We start from the raw sequence: 24,251 nt of genomic DNA on the forward strand, positions 1-24,251 counted from the left end.
TATTATGTCTAACTTTTTTACTTATTTTTATTACTATGATATTATTAAAAGAAAAACATACCATTGTAAGACTGCCAACATAACTACCACCTATGACAAAATTATAGAAATAATCTAAAACGAAATACCAAATGAGTGAGCCCCAAACCATAATATGATTAACAATTGTCCAATATGATGTATCAAGGGCTATTTGAACAGTGACAACTATGACTAATATAGTAGCTACAACACTTCCCAATAACATATGATCAGAAAGTACATAGCCCTTTGGCGATACTCCATCTTTATATGTTCCTGAAGACATATTTATATATAGTTTATAATTATAATTTATAATATAATTTAATTTTTAAATATAATATAATGAAAAATAAATTATTTAAACTTACCATATGGAACTAAAAATAATACGCAACTAGCAAAAAAACCATGTATGGCACTCCAGCAAAATTCTTTTTTATTAAAGAGTAAATTTTGTAATCCGGGTGCATAAAGTTTTGGATAAAGTAGACTATTTTTATCATTAACATCTTGATCAAATATACCAACTGCCATTACAGGTAATGATGTATAAAAGAGATTGTAAACAGAAATATACATAGGATCAAATACAGTCTGTAAATAGATATAATTTTCCATAAGAATAAACTTTATTTTTAAAAATAGAGATTTTATTATAAATATTGAAATATCAGAATTACTTAAAAATTAGTTCATTTTTCCAATATTCGACTTTGGAACTAATTGCTCAACAAAGAAATTTCGTAAATTACATTCGCCTTATATTCATCATTTTATTATTATTATATTATATTATTATACTATAGAATTATATAATTTCATATAAACATATAATAGAATATAAATAATATAAATTCATACCTGTGCACTAAATCCACAAAAAAAGGCAAACCAAATGTGGCACAATGTAAACGCAAAATTCTTATAAAAAAAATATCTAAGAAATTTGCTCATTCTATAATATGACCATCTGCCATGAACAAGGAGTAATCGTTCCAAAAATCTAAATTGTCCTATTGAATAATCGGATGCTAATACAGCTTGTAATCCTTCTTGTCCACTAATACCAACACCTATATGAGCTGTTTTTATCATTGAGACATCATTAGCCCCATCACCAATTGCTAAAGTCACAGCATTTTTATTTTTCTTTATTAATTCGACTACCATTGCTTTTTGTAAAGGTGTCACGCGACAACATATCACAGCTTTACCTAAAAATTTATAATGTCATGTTGAAACAATTATGTGCATAAATATTAAAACAATTATATTTCATAAATATTAAAAAATTTTGTACAACTTACATTGGCTTGATACCTCAAGGAAAAGTTGCTCAAGTTGTGGATGTAATGCATGAACTAAAGAATGCCCATTAATAACTACTGCAAATCCTGTTGCTTGTTCCATTTCATGTTCATCTTGTTCATCTCTACTAGGATTGTATTCAGTATCACTGCTATATGTGAAAAATATAAAATTTAATTGAAATATATTGACCTTAAAATAAAATATAACTTAATATATTATTAACAATATATTTTTTTAGAATCAAATTTTTTTTTAAGTTAATTAATTACTGATAATTTAGAACTGATAAATTAGAACTTAATTAGTGAGAAAATGTATATTCAATTACTTATCGAATAAAAAATATAAAAAAGAAATTTAAAATTTTTTCTATTAAATATAAAAATGATGCGCATTAATCATAAATAATACACACAGTGCACTGTATATATATATAGATTACTAATATAATAACATGACATAAGCAACATACTTGTGTTGTTGTTATTATTATTATTACTATTATTATTATCTTATTATTATTATTATTTATTATAATCATTATTACTAAGATTAATTTTAAGCATACAAGAAAGAGAAGGAGTGAGTTTCAAGCACATGATAATTATCATTATTCATTTTGATTTGACATTAATGTTAATACATAATCATAAATGTCGAGAAAATATGAAACAAAAATTTAAAAAGAATTTAAAAATATTGGTACTTAATCTACTATATGATTAAATCTACGTCATAAATCTAATTGATTGACAAGCATGAAATAAATATTTCCAACATTTTTTTGATAATAATAAAATAAATGAAAATAAGAATTAGTATAGAACTTAAATATTTATATATATACATATATGTATATATATTTTTTAAAATTTGCATGCAAATATTGTGTAGAATTAAATATTTTATAAAAAAATAATTTATTTTAAATATGATAAAATTGATATTGTTATATATATATATATATATAAAACAAACTAAATTAAAATAACATAGTGCAGTTCCACTTATCAATTCTCTTGTAATATTATAATTATTACATGCTAAAAAATATTTAATATTTATATTTAGTAATAAAAATATTATTGATAATACAATATTTTATAACATTTTGAATTCTAAACTTTGAATCTTATTGTTTTAATTTAATGATGAAAATAAAGAATTTGAATTTGAAGTAATGTAATTTATAAATTCTTAAGCATAACCAGACGAAAAAAGCATTACACAAAACATGATGCCACATTCAAAATATAAAAGAGAAACTTTTAAAATAAATGCATCAATTAGTTATTGAGGTATGGAAAAGATTAATGATTGGTACTCCGTCTCTTTCATGTGCCTGACCTTTCCTTGTCCCACCTGAATGTGACAACGGAGAGAGTTGGCCGATTTTGATGACCTGAAGTTGTTTTGATAGTTTCCAAATATCGCGATAATTGATTTTCAACACCATCATAAGTAGTGGAATCTACTATAAAAACATCTGTCAGATCGTCTGTTAACAATTGGCAGGAATAACCAATATTGATAGCTGTTTCTGTATAAAAAATAAAAAAATATAAATATCTATTCATATCATAACATTATTTTTATATATATGTTATTTATATTATATACAATATTTATTTAAATGTATTAATTAAATTATTATTTAAATTATTAATTAATAATTAATAAAGTGTATTAATTTATTAATAAATAATAAATTATAAATAAATATATTTTTACCTTGTTTATCACCAGTTAATACCCAGATCTTAATACCGGCTAGACCTAAATTAGCAATGGTTTGAGGTACACCATCTTGCAATTTATCTTCAATAGCAGTAGCACCTAATAATGTCATATCTTTTTCTATTTCTTCATAAATTGCATCTAGTTTATCATCTCTATTTTCTTGACTCATGGCAGCTTCTTGATGACGTTGTTTCCAATCATTGAAAAATTGCTCATCTAGATCTCTAACTGAAAGGCACAGTGTTCTTAAGCCTTCACCAGCAAATTTATTAAGATGTTCCAATGTTTTTGCCATGATATCTTCACTGCCTTTTTTTAATCGTTCATAAATAACATTATCTGCTCCTTTACAATATAGCCTAAGATGCCCATCTTTCCTCAAAATTACAGACATTCTTTTCCTAACATTATTAAAGTCCAAAATACAAAGTAATTCATATATTTCACGTTTTCCCATAACTTCAATTGTTATACTATTTGGAGATCTTTCTTTAAATACAAAACCAAAGTTCCTAGCAGCAGATACAAGGGCAGATTCATCTGGTGACTGTGCTTGATATTCTAGCTTGCCATTTTTTTCTTCTGGCATAACTGTATGACAAAGTGCCAACAATCGAAAGAAACTATGAACATCTTCATTATTCCTTTTTACAGCTTCAAGTAATGCAGAATCGTAGAATTTGAATTCCGGTTCGAAATCCTTGTTAAATGAGAAATCCAATGACGGCATTGTCTGTAAATGTATATTAAATTATATTTAGAAACAATTTTTTGTATTTTGATATAAGTTAGTATGATACACAAGAGATAGTATGTGGAAATGAAAGTACTAGAAATTAAAGTAAATACCTTGCCTCCATATAAATAGATTTGTTGCAAGTCAGCAGGCACATACGAGATGTTATAATTTTATAATACCTTTAAAGCATTGTGAGAAAATTAGTGTTTTAAGCAGTTTAGGAATAATTGAATCTATTTATAAACAAAAGTAAAATACTATGCAACATGCATTTAAGGTACTGAAAAATACTAGAAAACAATTGAAAAGCAACAATTACAAATTTTTATGTAATGATGTACTCAAAATATTTGTTAATTATTATACATTTGATAATTCTTCATATCATATAGGATCTAAATATTTTTAAATAGCATAGCATACAAATAGGACAACAACAGAAAAAGATAAGCTGAGTAATACACAAAACTTTCTTTGATTATGGAAAAATGTGTTAATTATTAACATGCGTACAGAAAGTTTATGTGGAACCATCGGACTGCCATTGGTGCCTGGCTCTCCAATTATATTGGATATCCTGTCCACCTGTTCCAGTAGACGTACGTTTGGACCAGTTATAGATGTATAAACTTGAACAAATTCTTGTCCATTTTTCCATCGCATCGTAGGTGTTCGGGCAGCTTTGTTCGTCTACATGCAGCACACACATGCTAAGTGATGTACATGAAAACTTATGCAAAATATGGCCAAACTGTGAAATGATTTTATTGTTTGTATATTTTGTTATCAAGAAGACATGACTAAATATAAATATAATTTATTTAGTATTTATTTATTATTTATTTATATAAAAATTACATTAATAGACAAAACAAATAAAATTTTTATTTTTCATAAAACCTTAAATATTATTTTATTTTATAATTTAAGAATTTTAAATAATTATAATTCTTTCTTGATAACAAGTATGAGATGAAACTGATATGAAGATATTTCAATGTCAGATGATTTAAGTTTATTAAATATAATTATTTGTGATTCAAAAATACAAAACAAAAAATTTGTATTTAAACAAATTTTTTTTAAAAAATAAACTTGTTGTTCTAAAACAATAAATTATTTATATTTCTTGATATATAAAATATATACATCATAAAAAAACTCAAACAACATTGATGCAATTAAAATTATAAATCACAATATGTGTCATTAAAACGATAGATAATAGAAATTAACTTAAATGTAAAATTTTACATTTACAAGCTAGAAAAAGACAACTTTGTTATACAGTTATACAAAAAACATAATAACATACCCCATCATCCGCATCGAGTCTGGTTATGGATAAAAAGGTAAACAGACTCACCTCGCTTGAATCGACGACTTCCCCAGTAACTTCGTCGATAACATCCCCATAACATTTTCCTGCCACAGAACACTTGTTAAAAGTCATGATATTCTGTGTCAGTGTTCCGGTTTTATCGGAAAATATATATTCTATTTGTCCCAATTCTTCGTTTAATGTAGTAGTCCTTGCTTTAGCGTGTGTATTTGTAGGTGCATGGTACATTTCTTCATCCCAATTGATCAAAAATGATTGAACAAATCTGATAACTTCGACACTCACGTATAAACTGATTGGCACTACTGTGTTCAATACGATAGCATAAGAAAAGAACACAAGTAAAGCGATCACTGTGGCCCCTCCCATAGGCTCGCTAGGCACTAATGAGTCCCAAGGTAGATACACTTGAAAATAACGGCCCACGAGACTCTCCCAAATACCACAGCCGATCATACAAAACAAACACATAGAAAGTAAAAAGAACACTATTCCGATGATAAGAAGATTCAGCAATCTATCTATAGAAGTCCTCTTAAATTTGGTCTTCCCTGAGTTTTGCATCAATTTGGTATCCTTGCCTGCAAAGATGACCACACCATAGCACCATTGCGTGTTTCGGAGCACGCAACCTCGCAATATAATTTTGTCGTTGTCCAATGGGTATCTATAACATATTGTATATAAAACAGTTTTAAATATATAATTTTATTATACATAAAACAATACCTGATTTTATTTTTACATTATATGTTACATATAAAGAAAATAATAATAAAAAAAAAAAAAAAATACTTACTTTCGTCCTTTCCACATAAGAGTTCCATCGAATTTATTTAATAAATTATTAGGAGTTTCACAAACAATTTCTCCATCAAATTGACCAATCAATTCATGATTATCCATCATTTCGGCAGTTTCAGCTAAACACTGCCGACACTTTAAATTCGTTTCTCTACAATAAGCGAAATATATGTTATTGTTTTTTAATTTTTTTGTTATTATTATTGAACTATAATTTTAATGAATAATTTATTGTATAAAATATGTTAAAATTTTGTAAACGATAAAAATATAGAAATGTTAAAAAAAAAAAAAAATACTAACCCATCTAATTCTGCAGTTTCAATATAACAAAGACCGTTTGGCTCACTAGTAGATAAAAGAAGCACATCGGCTGCAACGAATTGATCATTTTCCATTCTAATTACATCGCCTACTTGCACTTGTGACCATTTCTCTTCACGGAGACTAGTGCCTCGCAATGTTTGAGATTTTCGATTGTTCACTTGCGAGTCGCTGTTGTGCCGTTGCTAACAAAAAATAATCAGAATCTATCTCTTTTCAAAATCTATTCACAATGAATCACATAATATTCATAAAATATATTTTATTTGTTAACAAAAATAATTATTGATAAAATAATATTAAATACTATGTATAACACTTATAATATACTTACAAAATCATCGTAGGCATCTTTAACGGCAGTGAGCATGAGCACCCCTATAAGGGGTATAGCTGTAGTGATGGGGGTCAAGGAGGAGATAGCGGGGATCATCTGAAGCACCAGCAGGCATAGGAAGTAAAAGTTAGCGAGCCGCTGAAATTGCTCGAACAAATTTAACGGTAGGAACGTCAGAACCGAATACTTGGACGTCTTGATGTAGTTGTTCTGAAAAAAAAAAAATGCGTCTTGTCATTATCATTTTTCTAATTTTAATTATTGCGTAGATTGTGTCTTGATCTTACCGCATAATTAAACTGTGAGTTGAACTCGCGATTATTGGCACGAATTCTCCTCTCCGTTTCTGGAAAAGAAAAAAAAAAAAAAAGAGAATAACGATATTGAATTATAATAATTATAAGATCATCAAATTACAAGTAAATTTTTGTACCAAGAAAATCAATGATTCTCATTAAACGGTATTTCACTTTTTTTTTCTAGTATAACAATGATTTTTAATTTTTTTTTGTTTTTGTTAAAAATTCACTTAATTAAATTATATTATTAATAATAATAATATTCTATGTGAAATTTATTATTGAAATGTAAGTAGAATATACTTACAAAAAATACCGGAATTACCACTTAAACATTAGAATATTACACAAGAAAACAATTATTTTAATTGATTTCTGATGAATAATATAATTTATTTCTAAGTTAATCTTAAAAAAAAACAGTATATTGTATACATTATAAATGATTTTCATTAAATTTATAAAATAATTTAGATTTATATCTCATTATTAAATGCAATATAAATTCAATGTAAGAAAAGATAAAATCATGAATATTAAACAGAATTAGATAAACAAAAAGTAAAATATAGTTTTCAATTCCTTATGAATTCTTTGATAATGTAATAATACATTAAAGTAAGAGAAAAGTAAAATTAAAGTAATGGAATAAATGGAAATTATATAAATATTGCTGTAATAATTTTATTGTGTAACTTTTAAGGAATTGAATATTTAACAAAGTAAAAACTCCGTCGTATATACATAATTAAAATTAAATAAATGAACTGCTAAATCAAAACTATTATGAAGCAAATACATTTATTTTACATATTCAGGATGTGGTTAAAGTATCGCGAATTGCATTTTGCAAACAAAATGAATTACAAGATTACATTGGAATAAAATTGAATAATATGTATAATATTTTCCGTATAGTAACAATTTCATTCATTATTAAAATATACAAAAGTATTGTTTCTTTGTTCTGCAATCCATGTCATCTGATTATAATAGAATTGATATTTGTAGGATAATTCTTAATACTACTTTTAATTAAATATTTATTTTCTTTCTTATTATATAGTAGTTTATATAAAATATTATTTATGCTTTAGATCATAGAGATTCATAATTAAAAGTTTTTTGGGGATAAACTGTGTCATTCTTAGAAAAATAACATCAATGTTTTATTATTTTTAGTAAATTTCAATCTGAAAGATTAAAAATACTTAAAAATATTACTTTTTAAATACAAAATGAGAAAAGAATGCATGTGTATATAATTTAATTTTTTACTGTAGCCATAATATTTTATAGATCTATTAATTATGTAATATATAAGTTTCATTTTAAAAATAAAAAAATAATATTCAATTCTCCATTTTTTAATACTTTTATACTTGACATTGAATTAATGGATAACAATTCAAAAATTGATATTTTGAATAAAAAATTAAAATGAAAATATAAAATTTCTGAATATATCATTTTTGAAAAATTTATTCAAATAATTTTTATGAAAATTTAATATGTAAAACATATATTAAGTATATTAACAAAAGAAACGGGCTATTTTTGATATTTTGTTTTTTAATATTATAAACAAAAGACAATACAAGTAATGCGTAATAATGTACATTGGATTGAAGCATTAGTGAGGTCACGTTTAAGTGCACGCGTACTTGAATAAATCTTCAATATCGATTTACTCGAATTCAGAAGTATACTAAAAAAATATCAGAGGCAATTTTAAATTATGATTTATTAATTTGATATTATATAAAATTTTCAAGATGTTCAAAATTATTACCTCAAAAGATGAAAACTTATCAAGTTTCAAATTTATTTTATATAAAAGTAATTATCAATTGTAACGATACATTTTTACAAAATAATTTCCTTTGTAAGAACTATCCAAATTTTTTATATGAATATACGTAGTGCAATTATAAAATTAACTTTCAAAATATCATTTTCCAAAACGACACAGTTTAATTATTCGAAAAGAATAAGAATTCTAATAAAATATTATAAAAAGAAATTTATATAAACTATTTTTCATCATTTATTTAATGCTTTTTTTATTAATGCTGTTCACGAAGCTAGCTCAGTTCTTTACGCAGTTCCTTCGCTCTCTTGTGTGTCAGCTTAGAAAGAAGACAATACAATTAATGAAGCACAATTCCTTCCTTTTTCTATTTTAATCTTACAACAGAATACATGAGAATGCGAGAAGCTCGTTTTTATTTTCATTTAAAATTGGAATATACTATATCATTTATAATACTATAATTTGAATCAATCGTATTACATATGTTTTTTTAGATACCATTCCTTATATTTTTCCTTTATATCCACTGGAAAACTTTGTATATATTCAAATATACAATAATGAAAATTCGCGAGGATAAACTCACCGCTGCAGAAAAAGGAAGTGCTACGGCCTATGCACTCTGTCGCGGGGGGCGAATTCGGTGGCGCCGAGGATGAAGATGACGCAGTAGTATTTGAACGATATCTAGTGCCTTTCCATATCACCAATTTGCCTAGCACAGTAAGCAATGATTCTCGCAGAGTATTGTGCCTGCTTGCGCCACCCAGACTGCTGGACGAGTCTCTTTTCGAGCATTCGCCAACCGCCTCAACCTCGTCCGAAGATGATGGCAGATTCAACACTGAGTGCACTTGCTGAGTGCTATCGGTATCCTGCGGCAATTGTTGCAGCTGTAACTGGTGTTTCTTCCTAGTTTTTCGACGTTTCTTCTTCTTCTTTCTGCTCGAACCAGAATTATCATCGTCGTTGTATATCGACGTAGCAGTCGTCGATCCTTTCCGGCTATCTTCCGCATCCGATTTTGTTGCCGTGCATGCCACCGAGACTTTGTCCGCCTCGTCGCAGTCCTTCACCTTGGTTATCACATGATAGTATTATAAGCTTCGCGATAAAAAAAACGTAAAACGTATTGGTCGAGGACACGCCGTTCGATATGATTGATGCGCTTTTTTTTTCGTGGTTCCCTATGTGCTTCTTACATTTTTTTTCCTTTTCTTTTCATTGTTCATTTGAGTATATATTTATTACGATTTTTTTTCAAATTTTTGTTATTAATTTACATTTAATTTTATATTTATAGAATATTTGATTTGTTACTAATAGTTTTGGTCAATATTTTTTTTGTTTATTATTAATTTTGAATATTAAAAATGAGATAAATTAAATAATTTTTTTCTTTCAATTGAAAAATATAGAAGAAATTGTTAAAATGGCAATAAATTTTTAATATAGTTCGAAAATAAATTGTCATATTCGTTCAATAAAAAGGAACGGTTACGCCATTGAGTAAGAGTGCACTAGGTATAATTATAGATCATGAATATTCATCGTTCAATCTTAAACTAGTTTATATCTTCGAGCGATTAAAAGAATTGAAATTTTCCGTCTAACCAGTTCGTTCAAAACATTTATTCCCAACGAAAGGATCGAATTAATACGAAAAAGAATAGACAATAAAGATTTAAATAGATTTAAAACAAGAGTAATCGGATAGGATTCGAGAGTGAATCATTAATGGTAGCGATTTCTATTTTTTCCTGATGTTTACGCAGCTCCAAAGAGAAAGGAAAATAAGCTGATGATGCACAGACTACTGGAAAGATCTATCCTATCGAAAGGAAAAGAAAGATCTAAAATGCAGAATGCACAAAGCGTTCTGAACATGTTTTTTCGAATTTGTGTTGCAAATTCTAAAAAAGATGAATAATGATAAATATAAATTCGATGTAAATAAATTATTGCATCGCAACTATAATCTTAGAAATTTAATGAAATTTCTATGATTAAAAAAAGGGGGGAAATACGTATTAAATTTCATTGTCATTAGTTGAAAGTATCTAATGAAGATGAATAAAAATTTAAATTGAAATATTAAAAATTATTATGAAAAATGAATTTTAAATTTTAAAGATCAAAATGGAAATGTTAATTATGTTAGAATATTTAAATAAAATAATTAATAAAAGAATATAAATTTTGATATTTTTATATCTATTTTTATATCTATTTCTGGAAGATAATTTTATTTTTTTATTTTTTTAAATGAAACATTTTTTTCATATTATGAAGAAAAAATTATATATTAAACATCTCGTTTTTATGATATGAATGATTAAATATATAATATATAATATAATGAGATAAAATATCTTTCATCAGAAGCTAATTATATAGTTGTATATAGATAAGTTTTATTTCATTTATGAATAATCCTTACACAATTCAATACAATTTCCTAACTGAATGCTTTAATGCAATTTTTTTATTCAAATTTTCAAGAATTCTATAAATAAACTTTTATATATTATATAATTTTTTTATTATTTTTATATACCATATACTATAATTGAACGATGATAAAATGATGAATGCTTTTTCATGCAAAAACAATTTAAAAGAAAATCTGATTTAAATAAATTCTTTTTATTCACAGAATACATGTTAGTCTACGTGAAAAAAATTGCTTTACGTATACCACATTATCTGTGACCAATTCTGATATTAATTTATTATAACTACAATGTTTATAAAACGAGCATAGAAAAATGATTAAAGACTGTTGTCGATGCTCCAGAAAGTTGTATTTGAAAACTAGTTCAAAAGTGCGGGATGGTAGAATAGCTTGAACGCGTGTGAAAATGTGTCATGGACAGCATGCGATACAAGTCGTCAGACTTTTCCGGCGTTTGCAATAAAGCCGTGATATGCAGATAACCATAAAGTTGAATGATTATAAAAGATCTTTATTATGTTATAAAGATTAATTCACCATACTTAAAACTATTTATCAAGAATTATAATATTTATTAGGATAATATATTTCATTAATATTTAATTAAAAAATATTATTTTTTTTTTATAAAATAATTTTAGCTGAATGAATTTGATAGTGAAGTAAAAGTAATAAATAAATCTTTATTGATTTATATTATCTTGTATATAAATTAATATACTATATTAGAAAAAAAAAGATTGTTTGAGGTATGCTTGACCACTTTGAGGAATATTATTCTCAAAACTGGCTCATAGAAACACCTCAATAATCATTATTCTTGCAAGTATTTCATGTTACAAATAATAATGATACTTATTTATAACAAGACCTGTAAACTTGCATGAAAAAACATGTGAAAAGAATTTTAAAAAACCAGAAGAAGACTTGAACCGACGACTTTTAGATTATCAAACATGTCTCTTATCCATTCCCCTATTTCTTACCTTCCTACGTTCTTTTTCCATTTACAAGTATATTATAAAAAATCTAAATCATTTTTAAATCAGTTTTTCCAATTATTTTCTTTTATTCAATATAACTTTACAATTTAATTGATCCCATAATAAAAGCTCAATTCTTCTTATTTGAATTACTCTTAAATTTAGAAAATTAATTCTCGAAACCATGTAAGGATTCCACTGACACAGTAATTTGTATCTTCGTTAATCGGATTCTAACGATTACCCTTGAACGCTATTTAATGTGTGGTTGAAGTGTGGTTATGTTGATGGTCATATAATATTTATTATTATTTATTATTAACTTATTAGAAATTAAATAAATATAATTATCGAGTTAGCAAATATTATTTATTATCAATTATTTTTTAAAAATAATAAAAAAAAAATCAATCAATAAAAATGTAAGTTAATTTAACACAAAATAACTATTATATTAATATTTTTTATATTTTTATCATAAATATAATTTAAATATTTATTATAATTTATTTCTTTGAGAAATAATTTTATTTTCTATTAAAATATTTATATAACATATAATTTTTAGAAAATTATTACTCATTTATTATTAAAAAATTATCGATTTATTTTAAAAATTATATGTTTATTATATAAAAACAGAAAAGAATGAATAATTGCAGAATAATTAGTTTAATAATGAATAATGGTATGGTTGTATTTAATAGAAATAGTTCATTCATCAAATATAGTTTTTATATAATTGGCATATTCATATATATCTTTTGTTTTAATTATATTTGTCTTGATTTTAATAAATGATGAATATCATGTTAATATTTTGAGAATTTGAAGTATATATTTTAATTAAAGCAATAATTATTTTTAATATATAATAAAAAATTATATATTAAATAAAGAAGTCAATAAAATTTAAATCATAAAATAATTTTAAATAGTATAAAAGAATGCTACTGTTTTTATTCATTTGTCATTAATAATAACGTTTACATTAAACTTACAAGTTATTTTTTTTCTATATTTTTGTATATTTTAATTTTAAAAATATTTTAGTACATATAGGGAATCACAAAAAGTGCAGTGATCATCAAACGGCACACGAGAGTCATCGAACGGAAATCCCATGAAAATATTTAAAAAATACATTAATATTTAACAATTAAAATAGCTGAAATTTTAAACTTACTTTTTAAGGACTACATTTTTAAATATTTATTAACTGATAGCAACATATATTTTAATTTAAAAAATTCTTTAATTTACAGCACAATATATACACCAAACAAAGCGTATGATAAAATTACTACAATCATTAGGTTGACCATATATTGTAAAGAAAAAAATACCTTTTTATCATATTCTCGTATTCTAATATGTAAATTGTAATTATATATAATATATTTATATATATATTCTGATTTTATAAATATATATTACAAAATATGCTTCCCAATTTACTGTCTGTAAATAATTATTTTTATCTTTTCTCCTAAAAGAGAAAAATTTTTATATGAATTTATTTATACAATATATGATATTTATATTTAATATTTATATGATAAAATAGATTTTTTCAAATGTCATATTGATATATTCTATAATTCTACATTCTGTTTCTAATCTATGAAATTATGGTCAGTCTTATGATTATAAATAATTAATTTAGATACATTACACTCGAATGATTTATTTTTAATATTTAATTGATAAATATCTAAAATATCTAAAATAGAAATCTTAATGAAAGAAATACTACAATCAAATGTTTGTAAAATATAAACCAATATTTATATAATTATAAACCAATTATTATTTCCTTTATCAAGGATTATCAAGGATTAATATATGCTTTACTAGCATCCTCACACTAATATGTTTCGACTTCAAACAAGTTCCTGCATCCTTGCCGATCACCACGCGACTTCCGTTCATCGTGTCCTCGAGAGGATTGGAGGACTCACCTCGAAGACCTCGAGTTCCAGCGTGTCAACCTCGACGCTCATCGTCTATCCTACGCAAACTATAAACCTTGTATAAGGCCAACCTCTTCTTCCTCGTGGCACTTTAGTCGTGCCGACGAGACAATGTCCGCCTCGCCTCTTACATATTTCCACCTGAGTCCCTCCTCTTCTTCGTCCTCGCGAATCATTGCAAGTGCAGGACGGCATTAGCCCGTAAATTTTATGTTCGTTGATTCACGATACCTATTTATATTCACGTTTCTACTAATCATTTGATAGTTGTATCCTTTAATTAGCATTTTTCCTCTAATAATACATGTACCTATTTATTATAAAAATTCACTGTTTTCTGCAAATTATTTGCAGATATAACAATACAATACAATCTTGTTCCATATATTTTTTACTTTTTCTTGATGTCCTTGATTAATTCACAAGAAATCAATTAAATTCGTCACAAATTCATTTATAAAGTATCGTAATATGATTCCACAATTCTATATTCCTGAAGTGAGGTATGGAAAATATATCGTGTCACGTGATAGTATCGATATTGTTTTCGAGAAGAAAACTCGAAACACTTCATATCGTTGAAAGAAGCACCGTAAGGCGCGACTTGATTGCTATTTGTGGTTAACTTCTTATGCGTAGTTCAGGAAGTTTCTGCAAATAAATCGTTCCTTGAATCATTACTTGATCCTGTATGCACATATAAGGATTCATTTCCTATTTCGTTCATTCGTAAAATATCACTATTGTTGAAATATAAGTGAAAATTAGGAAACAATTTTGAAATGCTAAAATTGAAGTCTGATCGTTTACAATATGTTGATGAAACATTGGTCAGAAATATTTTGTTATTCTCGTTAGATTGACCTGTGTTGAACAATTTTACTTTCATTTGAATTTAAAAATAAATTGAAAAATAAAAGTATTCACATTTTTTGTTATTATGTTATTTTACACTTTATAAGAAATTTTAGGTAAATTTAGGTTAGAATAGAAGTGTAATGTTAGAAGTATTTAAAATATATTTTAATATATTTCAAAATATAATGTTAATCATCAAGAAATAAGCGTTATAATTATTTGTAGAGATTATTTCTTGATTAAATTATTAATATATAGTTATATAAAATAAATGAGAACACAGATAGCGACATATATGGAGATGTTGTGTCGTCTGTATGGTTATGTATACATTTTGTACTTGTTGCATGACATGTGAGAACAGTGTTACAAGGGATTGTACATGTATTTAATTTATTATTGATGAATTTCAGAGGTTGACACTAAATAGAAACTTCAATAAAACACTATTTTTCTTTTCTATATTGTAATCGATAAATATTTATTTTTAAATTTTCAAACTTCAATAATATTTTAAAATCTTTATTTATAAAATTAATAATATTCAAAATTAATTTAAAAAATTAATTTAAAATTTAATGTTCATATGTTTATGGAAAATGAATTTTCTATTTTAAATAATTTTATATATAAATTTGAATTATATAGTTATTTACAATGATATAAAAGATATAATAATATATATCTCTATTTGATAATTAAAATTTTGCTCGTCGAAAAAAATATAGAAGTTTAGGGAAGAAAATTCAATCTAATAATATCCTCTATTGATAAAAATAGAATATATGAGTTCGAATCCTTTAACAGTGAACTTTTCTTCGCTTGTCCTTGATTCCATATACACGAATGATGTCAGAGTTTGACAAAATTGTTTTGAGCGTCTATGAACGAAAATATCCGATGTGTGTACCTTCTTAAAATATTAGCAATTCTTAGTGCGATCTATAATTTGGTTAAAGATTTCCAGAAAATCCATGACGAAGAAGAGTAAAACAGTCTGCTAGCCGATCTTCTAAGACGCGAGAGCCACGATAATGGTTCTTATATAAGGTGCCAGTGGTTCTCAATCAGTTGATGTTTTCACGGAAATTGCTTTTGTAGAACGAATACAATTTCTCATATATTACACTTAGTAGATACTTCAAGAACTGTTCTGGTGTAGGCGCACGATATTATGAACTTTGCTGAATGATAAATCGAAAGTATATGTAGTACATATATAGATATTTAATCATATTCAATTGTATCTCGTATCTTTTGAAGATTCTTTTCAACCAGATTATAAGAATTATAAGATTTCTTAATATGATTTTATACTATATCATCCCTTTACAGGAATGATCACTAACTGGCATCAAAATTCTTTTCTAATATATTGAAGCTACTGGATAATTTTACTTATAATGATTAAAAAAACATGTTAGCAACAATATTGATAATATAATATAAAAAATAAATAAATAAAATATATATATGGAATTTCTCTGTTAAAATGAATTGATTGTTTTATTTTTTTCCGCCCTTTTTTTACTCAAACTTAAAAAACAGTACAAGTTATTATTTTTTTTCTAGTTGTAGTTTGTACGTATGCTAAGCTAATAAGCATTTTAAAATTTCTATTCTAATAATTAATATTGTATAATATAAAATATTGATTTTAATTTAATTTATAATATATTAATATATATCTAATATAATTTATAATATATTAATATATTAATATATTATATATTTACAGTACATAAATTAAATATGATTATTTAAAGAAGTGTTAAAATTATCAAACTCGAATCTTTAATATGTCTTGTATAATAACCTATCACAATATATAAATTTATAATGAAATTTTTTATGATTCATTTTAGCAATATTCACTTGAAATTTGCTTGAAAATATTCGTCATTTCAATGATAATGGAAAAGCTAGAAGAGATCTCGTTTCCACGCCCTTCTTCTACTACGTTATTTCTCTTCAGAAATAAACTGAAATTCGAGAAGTCTCTCACTAAATTGTAAATTGGTTTTTGACAAATTAGAAATCGTGTCAATATACATGCAAATATAATATATTAAAAAGCAAAAAAAAAAGTAAAATAATAAAATTTTCATAGTTTTTTTTATTATCAAATATAAATATATATGTATATAATAAAGCAAGAATTTTAATTTATTTTCATTTTTCCATTCTTTTCATTAAAAAAAATTAATAATACATCTTATTATCAATTAAATATAATAAGATCTAAGATTGTTTTGGCAATATAAAAGTTTTTTAACGGATAATTGTTATATAATTTATGCCATAAAATAACGCGGTTAAAATTGCAATAAGAAATCATTTTGCAAACTTTTTACTTTTTACTTTTTACTATTAACTCTTATGAGTAATTGATCTTAAATTCAACAATTGGCAATGATCCAGCTAATTTTAGTTATCGATATCAATAAAAATATCTGTTTAATTGCATCTTTGCAGTTACTGAAGTATCTAGATTTCGATGTTCATTTCTTTCTGGATGATAAAAAAAAAAGAGAGAAAAAAAAATTTTTTTATTCTTTGAAGAAAAAAGGAACAGTAAACGTTAATGAGAATGAGAATGCAGACATTGCGTTGTGTTTGGAAAGTCTCAAAGAGTAATGGAAAATAAAAGAAGACGCAATTCCAATGATAAATGTAAGAAGTTTCATGAGAAATTTTTATGAAATTTAGTATGTAAGATCTTACAAGCATTGACACAATATACAGTATATGACAAATTCAGCAAATCTCGAACTAAAAAACTGGAAGAAGATATAGAAATTCGAGTTCTATTATATTGCAATTCTTCAAAATTGTTATAATATATTTTGCGATATCATTTTTATAATTTTATAATTTTTTTTATGTGATTTATAATATATATTTGATTGAATATTATATGATCATTGTCAAAATTAATTAATATATTTATGGAAAGAAATTTAAATTAAAAATAATGAAATATTTATACTTATATTAATACTTAGAAAATTTTATGAAATAATATATTTTAAATAAAAGATGTTAATTTTTAGTATTTTTATGATATTATGTTTTAAATTGTATATCAAAATATATTCTTAATATCTTTCCTAGCATAGAATCATTATCATTATATCTGTTCATTTAAGAAAATATGTGACATAAATTAAAAATATGTAAAATAATTATATAGAATATTAATTTTAATGATTTTTACAATATTTATGCCAGTTTTCTGAATGTAGTTATTATAGATTGAAAATATTAAAATACTACTTTGTAATGATTCAATTTCTTTTTGAAATTTGCACAAAAAAAGGAAATACTACATAATTAAATAAATAATAATAAATAATAATTCATAATATTAAAAAGTTAATTATCATTCAATTTATATCATTACCATACCAATGATTGTAATATAATTTATTAATAAAATATTTACTTCATCAAATTTTTATTATATTTTATAAACATTATGCATATATATATGAAATATATCTAGTATAAAAATATATTATTCGATATCATATCATATTTAAATGCAAGATATTTTTTAATTTATTTTTTTTGATCTGAATTATGAGAGAAAAAAATAAAATGATTTTCTAATATTCTAATATAGATTTTATAATAATATTCTAATATTTATCAAAGTCATAGTTTCACATTGTATAAAATAATAATAAAGTAAACCTATTATTCATAATCATTGACAATCTTAAGCATATCATTTACTACTAGATTTACATTTGCTTAGAAAATTGCTAAATAGGCGCTGTCTCTAAAAGTATTTATACGATTCCAATTGTCTGTTAATTACACCTATTTTATTTTTTTTGTATAAACCATGAATGGAATTTTAAGATAAACAAGTAATTAACATTATTTGAAAAAAAAATTAATAAATATATCATTTAACAGCATGTTTTAAATACATTACAGACCATAAATAATCAATCATTTAAATAATATCTTTATCCATTAAAAAATAAATTTATTAAGACATACATTAAAAAAAGCGATATAAATGTATAATATATATAAAAATTATATCTATCAAAATTATATCTAACAATCCTAACATATTTTATATTATATATGTAGATAATATTCTATAAGCATTTAAATATTTATTGACTAATGTTTCAACAACGTGTTCATATAAATGTATATATATATATATATAGCACATAGACACGCACACACATATATTTATCAGATGTCTCCTATCGTTGATCATTCTGACTGATTACCGATACTATATCTGATGATAAAATGTCATCGACATATAACGTTTAATCATATCGATTCCTGATTGTTTAATTGATTTCGTAATAATTGACGAAAATGAAATATATAGCAATAGTTTCCTAATTTTCCTTTTCAACATTAATAGACATAATCGTTTCTGCAGTAGTATATGACCTTCGTTTTTTTTCTAAGGGAATCAGGTTACCTCGTTGTTTTCGCAGTCAGTGCAAGGGTACAAGCGGTCGAAGCGCCCGCGTCGACGAGGGCGACGTCGTTATAACGATCGTCGTTGATGAGAGAACATATCGAGGCCGTTTAAAATAAATTTTATAACAAAAAAGCTTTCATTTACTCCACGCACCGAAAAACATTCAAAACGTGTTCATGATAATCAATAATTCGATAAAGATATTTCCTTCGAAATACGAAAACCAACCACATAGAAATTCACATCAGAATGTCGCACAATGTCGACGGTGACAGCGACGATTCGATTAAAGTACACGACACTGATATTATGATTTTTTTATGATTTCCACGGTAAACCGATCAACCGGTGCGTATTGGGCGAGTACCGTCTATTATTTCGACGATTATCGAATATCGGCACCGGCATTCTATATTTTTTAGCACTGTCAGCACTGTCGTCACTATAACCATCATTTCTGACACCTTTGAACATGAATTATATGTACCAATTATGGATTATTGATCACGGAATACGAATATCGAAATTTACATGTCACATACCGCACATATATCACGTTTCTCACGCACTGCACGAGGGTGTCGTTGCACGGCGGCGTGCTTTGCACTTTGAAAGGTATAACGAAGAGCCGAGTCGTCGAACGAAGTATTGTTCAATGATCGTCTAGAGACTTCAAGGCGTCGTCCCTTGACGGCGCCACAAGTCACCTCGCCGGTGGTGCCATGAAATTTCAAGGCAACAACCACTGCGTATTATCGAGAAACATCCACCGTTTGGGGGTAAAGAGGATTGCTACGTTAACGATTGCCAAACAAATGAATCTTTAACATTAGTAAAGTTTTAAATGTAAAATAGCAAACATTTATATTATAATATTTTTATTTGCATATGATTTAGATATTGAATATATTTTATAGAGGGAGTTATTAATCATTTGACAAACCTTAAATAATCATAAAATAATATTATTCGAAATTTCATGATAACAATGTGTTGTATCATTTCAACATCATACATCCAAGATGCATTTCTCAATAATCAAAAACAAAATATTTATCAAAATACCGTTTAAAATGAAAATCATTGAATAAATATGTACGAACTGATCATAATAATGTTATATTCAGTAAATGACATTATGAAAGTATTAATACAGTTATATACAGTTATAATTTAATAATTACTTACCTTGCATAGGACGCGTGGCAGCGCTGCGCGACATTGTTTGCGTGATCTATTAGGCTGCAGCTCAGAGTTAGGCGCTTTTGGACGGAGTCTATAGATATGTTTCACGTAAAAAGTGACGCCTGTTAAAAGTACTTTTTCGACTTGAAAACGCTTCGCGATTTGTGTTGTAAAAAATGCATCAAATTTACGGCACGATCGCCGTGGTGTAAAAACGAGAGTAAAAAATGATTTCCTGTCTCTGTTCCACGAATTTAATATCGTTGAGAACGTTTCTACGTTGTTTCTCGTCCTTAAAGCCGTCTTTGTCGAACTGGCAATCGTTTTCGGACACCAGTAGCGACTTTGATTTTTCGACGTTACGATTCTTCTGTTTTTGGTCCGGATGTTTAACTTCCGCGAGTGTACAGGTTGATTATTATTATCGAGAATGTGGAGATAGAGAATCGGCAATTGTTTCAATTTACAGCAAAAAAGACGAGAGAAATTGAGGCACGTATAAGATAAAGATGACGCGTAGGCGGTCGTTTTCGTCGTACGGCGAGCATCAAGTGATGGATGTCTCGATATTCGACGAGAACGTTGACGACGATATAGGGCAGAGTACGGTGCCCTTACGTTCAGGTCGGATATTCTGCAGCTAGGTAATGATGACAGGATATCCGATGTGGGGGATACGGAGGGTCCTTTGGGGGTGGCGTCCATGTGGGGTGGATGGTCACCTCCTTTCTTTCCTCTCTCCTACGACCCACCTCCTCCTCCAGGACCTCCTCGTCAGGGTGCCCCAGCTTTTGGTGTCCGAAAACACCCTTTTTGTTCGTTGCCAAGTCTCACTTATCCCCTCCAACACTAAACTTTGCGAACACACACTGTAAAAAAAAAAAAATTAAATTGTTAATTGAATACATATTTTGAAATATAATTTTTAATAATTAAATAGAAGATAATATGGAAAAGATTATAAGTTTATTTTAATTTTATCATCTATTTATTGATTTTGTTATTTGATGGTTAAAAGAGAGTGATTTAGTATGTAATATATTGTTTAAAAAGGAATTACATACATTTGTAAAGTTAAAAAAGTATAAGTTTATATAGAAATAGTTAAGAATAGTTTTATATAAGAATAACATAGCTAACATTTTAATAAAATAATATTGATTAATATACATTTTATTTTTTTAACAAGAAAAATATAGTATATAATGATAAATCATAATGATAAATAATTTATAACAAATCTTATATGATAGACTTTGGATAATTAATTCGCTTTTGACAAAAGACTATGATTTGCAATCAGATAATATTGTTGTGCACCAATTGTCGTGTTTTCTTTGTTATTAAATATGGCATTGGAAATGTTTGAATAAATTGATCTAAAAATGGTATGCGTTAAACACGTTCTTATCATGGAATCTTTCTTCTATTATATGCTATAGTATTCATTTAAATACTCTTATAAATACTTCATTGGTAGACGTTGTTAAAATTATTTTATAATCTTCTTGTACAATAATTCTGTTCTTATTTATGTCATTTTGGTTAAAGTAATTTATGTCATAATTATATGAATAATATGAATAATATATAAAAAAAATATGAAAAGAATAAAAATTTTTAAAAAATACATTATTCATTTTTTTGTGAAATTATTATTATTTACATAAATATATCAAACAAAGATTACCACATTGTCATTGTACTTATATCCAATAATATACAGTGAAAAAAACAATTCAACTATTAAGACACTATAATATATGCATATAATGCACATAGATATATAATAAATATATAAATGTACATATCTATGATGAAATAATGATAGTGATAATGATAGTGACTGATGAATTTTTAATAAAAAACAAAATTAATGACGTCAATAAAATGTTTATTAGTCATATCTTAACACAAAAGTACATAAATTTATGTTCAAAGTACATAAACTTATATCATTCTTATCATCAATAGACTTTTAATTTTAAGTTGGTAATGTACATATAATATAAAAGAGGGAAGGCAATGGGTCAAAAGTACACACAGCTGATCCATAAGAAGTTGGAACCAACGAGTTTAATCAATCGAAGAAAAGTCGCAATTCTTATTTCATATGCATATATCCTTGGATTTCAACACTAAAGTTTTTCATATCTGACGTGTCCCTATATAAAGCGGAATTATATTAAAAATGTAAGGAAATTTTTTTTCATATACAAGTTTATTAGGAATTATTTAGAAATAGACAATGAAACTATAGAGATCCAATATTCTTGTAAAAGTCTTGTAAAAGTCTTGTAAAAATACATATATTATAGTATCAGATCTAAGTGAACTCTGAATTACAAATCATAAAATATATTTAATTATAAATCATAAGATTATGAATTAAAGTGAAATATTTTATAATAACTTCTCTTAAAATTATTGTCAATTATCAAGATTCGATATCAATTATGGTTTGTATTCAAAAAAAGTTGTTTCGAAAAAGTTAGTTTCATATGAAAAAATTAAACCGTAATATTCAACAATCTAGTTCCAACTAAATGCTAAATTCTTCATAATTCGATTCTGGTTCTACCTGATTCTTTTGCACGATATCGAACCGAACAACGCGTGGGTTGGTTGAAAATCATTTTGCTATATCAGTCACTAGTGATTAGACATCAGAAATTCGATTGATTGGAATCAACATGTTGATAAGATATAATAATCAGCCGAATTACAATAATTTTGAATATAAATTTTAAAACATTCGAATTCGAGTCAAAGAGCTATAAGTAATAAATATATAATCATCGTGTATGGCATCGTATAGTGACAAGTAAAAGAAAGTTTGATAAATAAATCAATTATTCTAAACACGTTACACTACAATATTTCTATTATTATAAATCATTTTTTCTTTAAATTTGGATAATATATTTTGTTTTCATAATAAAAAAAAAGATAATTTTTCTTTTTAAAAATTCAAAGATGAAAGTTTAAAAATCAATTCATTGAATGTCAAGGCATGAAATTTTCGTAGAATATTAGATTATATTTAATATAATATTACAACTTTTATAATTTGATTATAAAGAAGTGTAATTTAAATTATTTCATTGAAACAATATCATCGAAATTGCATATCTTAAAACGTCATTTGAATATCGACTTAAGATGTAATTTTAATATTAAAAGCTTTACGCGATGACAGGGATTATAACGTCAATGAATTGCACTTTTTTGCTATTAACAAAAGCAAAATTGTGCCTTTAACAGCAGTGATCGTCGACCTATATGAAGAGTTCGTCATTGACGGACATTTTTCATTCCTGGTATATTCGTGACCCTGATAAATGATACGAACAATTCTACAGGGCTTGCAACCCTATCGACGTACTGAAAGCAATGTTAATCGATCTTTAACTGCAGTCTTAGTTGGAAATTTCGAATGCAAAATATTTATTATACACGTAAGTTTCATTTGATTCCATTACGAAAAAACTATTAATTATCACATAATCTCTTTACATCAAATAATTTTTGTAAGAATATTTTTTGAACAATCTCGAATATTCCATATTATTTCCAGTTAAACGAATCACCTTGTATATGCA

The 24,251-nt window shown here is 25.8% G+C and overlaps 1 protein-coding gene across 11 annotated transcripts in view; it reads right to left on the reverse strand.

Moving 5' to 3' along the window:
- Positions 1 to 24,251, reverse strand: part of LOC413328 (phospholipid-transporting ATPase ID) — a 61,436-nt gene that overhangs the window by 733 nt on the left and 36,452 nt on the right. For 2 of the 11 annotated variants that reach the window (XM_016912710.2, XM_016912709.2), the window contains exons 2-15: positions 20,653 to 21,518; positions 9,320 to 9,809; positions 6,909 to 6,967; positions 6,619 to 6,831; positions 6,264 to 6,469; positions 5,956 to 6,111; positions 5,181 to 5,823; positions 4,328 to 4,504; positions 3,067 to 3,808; positions 2,683 to 2,875; positions 1,332 to 1,483; positions 886 to 1,238; positions 393 to 618; positions 62 to 297 (exon numbers count right to left, since the gene is read on the reverse strand). In XM_016912710.2, the coding sequence (XP_016768199.2) occupies positions 62 to 297; positions 393 to 618; positions 886 to 1,238; positions 1,332 to 1,483; positions 2,683 to 2,875; positions 3,067 to 3,808; positions 4,328 to 4,504; positions 5,181 to 5,823; positions 5,956 to 6,111; positions 6,264 to 6,469; positions 6,619 to 6,831; positions 6,909 to 6,967; positions 9,320 to 9,809; positions 20,653 to 21,354 (4,548 nt within the window). In that variant the 5' untranslated portion in view covers positions 21,355 to 21,518. Of the gene's footprint in view, positions 1 to 61; positions 298 to 392; positions 619 to 885; positions 1,239 to 1,331; positions 1,484 to 2,682; positions 2,876 to 3,066; positions 3,809 to 4,327; positions 4,505 to 5,180; positions 5,824 to 5,955; positions 6,112 to 6,263; positions 6,470 to 6,618; positions 6,832 to 6,908; positions 6,968 to 9,319; positions 9,810 to 14,037; positions 14,796 to 15,912; positions 16,217 to 19,461; positions 20,168 to 20,652; positions 21,519 to 24,251 lie in introns of those variants that run through there. The other 9 variants (XM_006561244.3, XM_006561249.3, XM_026441450.1 and 6 more) reach the window with 9 other exon arrangements.

The sequence above is a fragment of the Apis mellifera genome, linkage group LG6 (assembly GCF_003254395.2).
Source record: "Apis mellifera strain DH4 linkage group LG6, Amel_HAv3.1, whole genome shotgun sequence".
In the NCBI taxonomy this organism is placed as follows: Eukaryota; Metazoa; Arthropoda; class Insecta; order Hymenoptera; family Apidae; genus Apis; species Apis mellifera.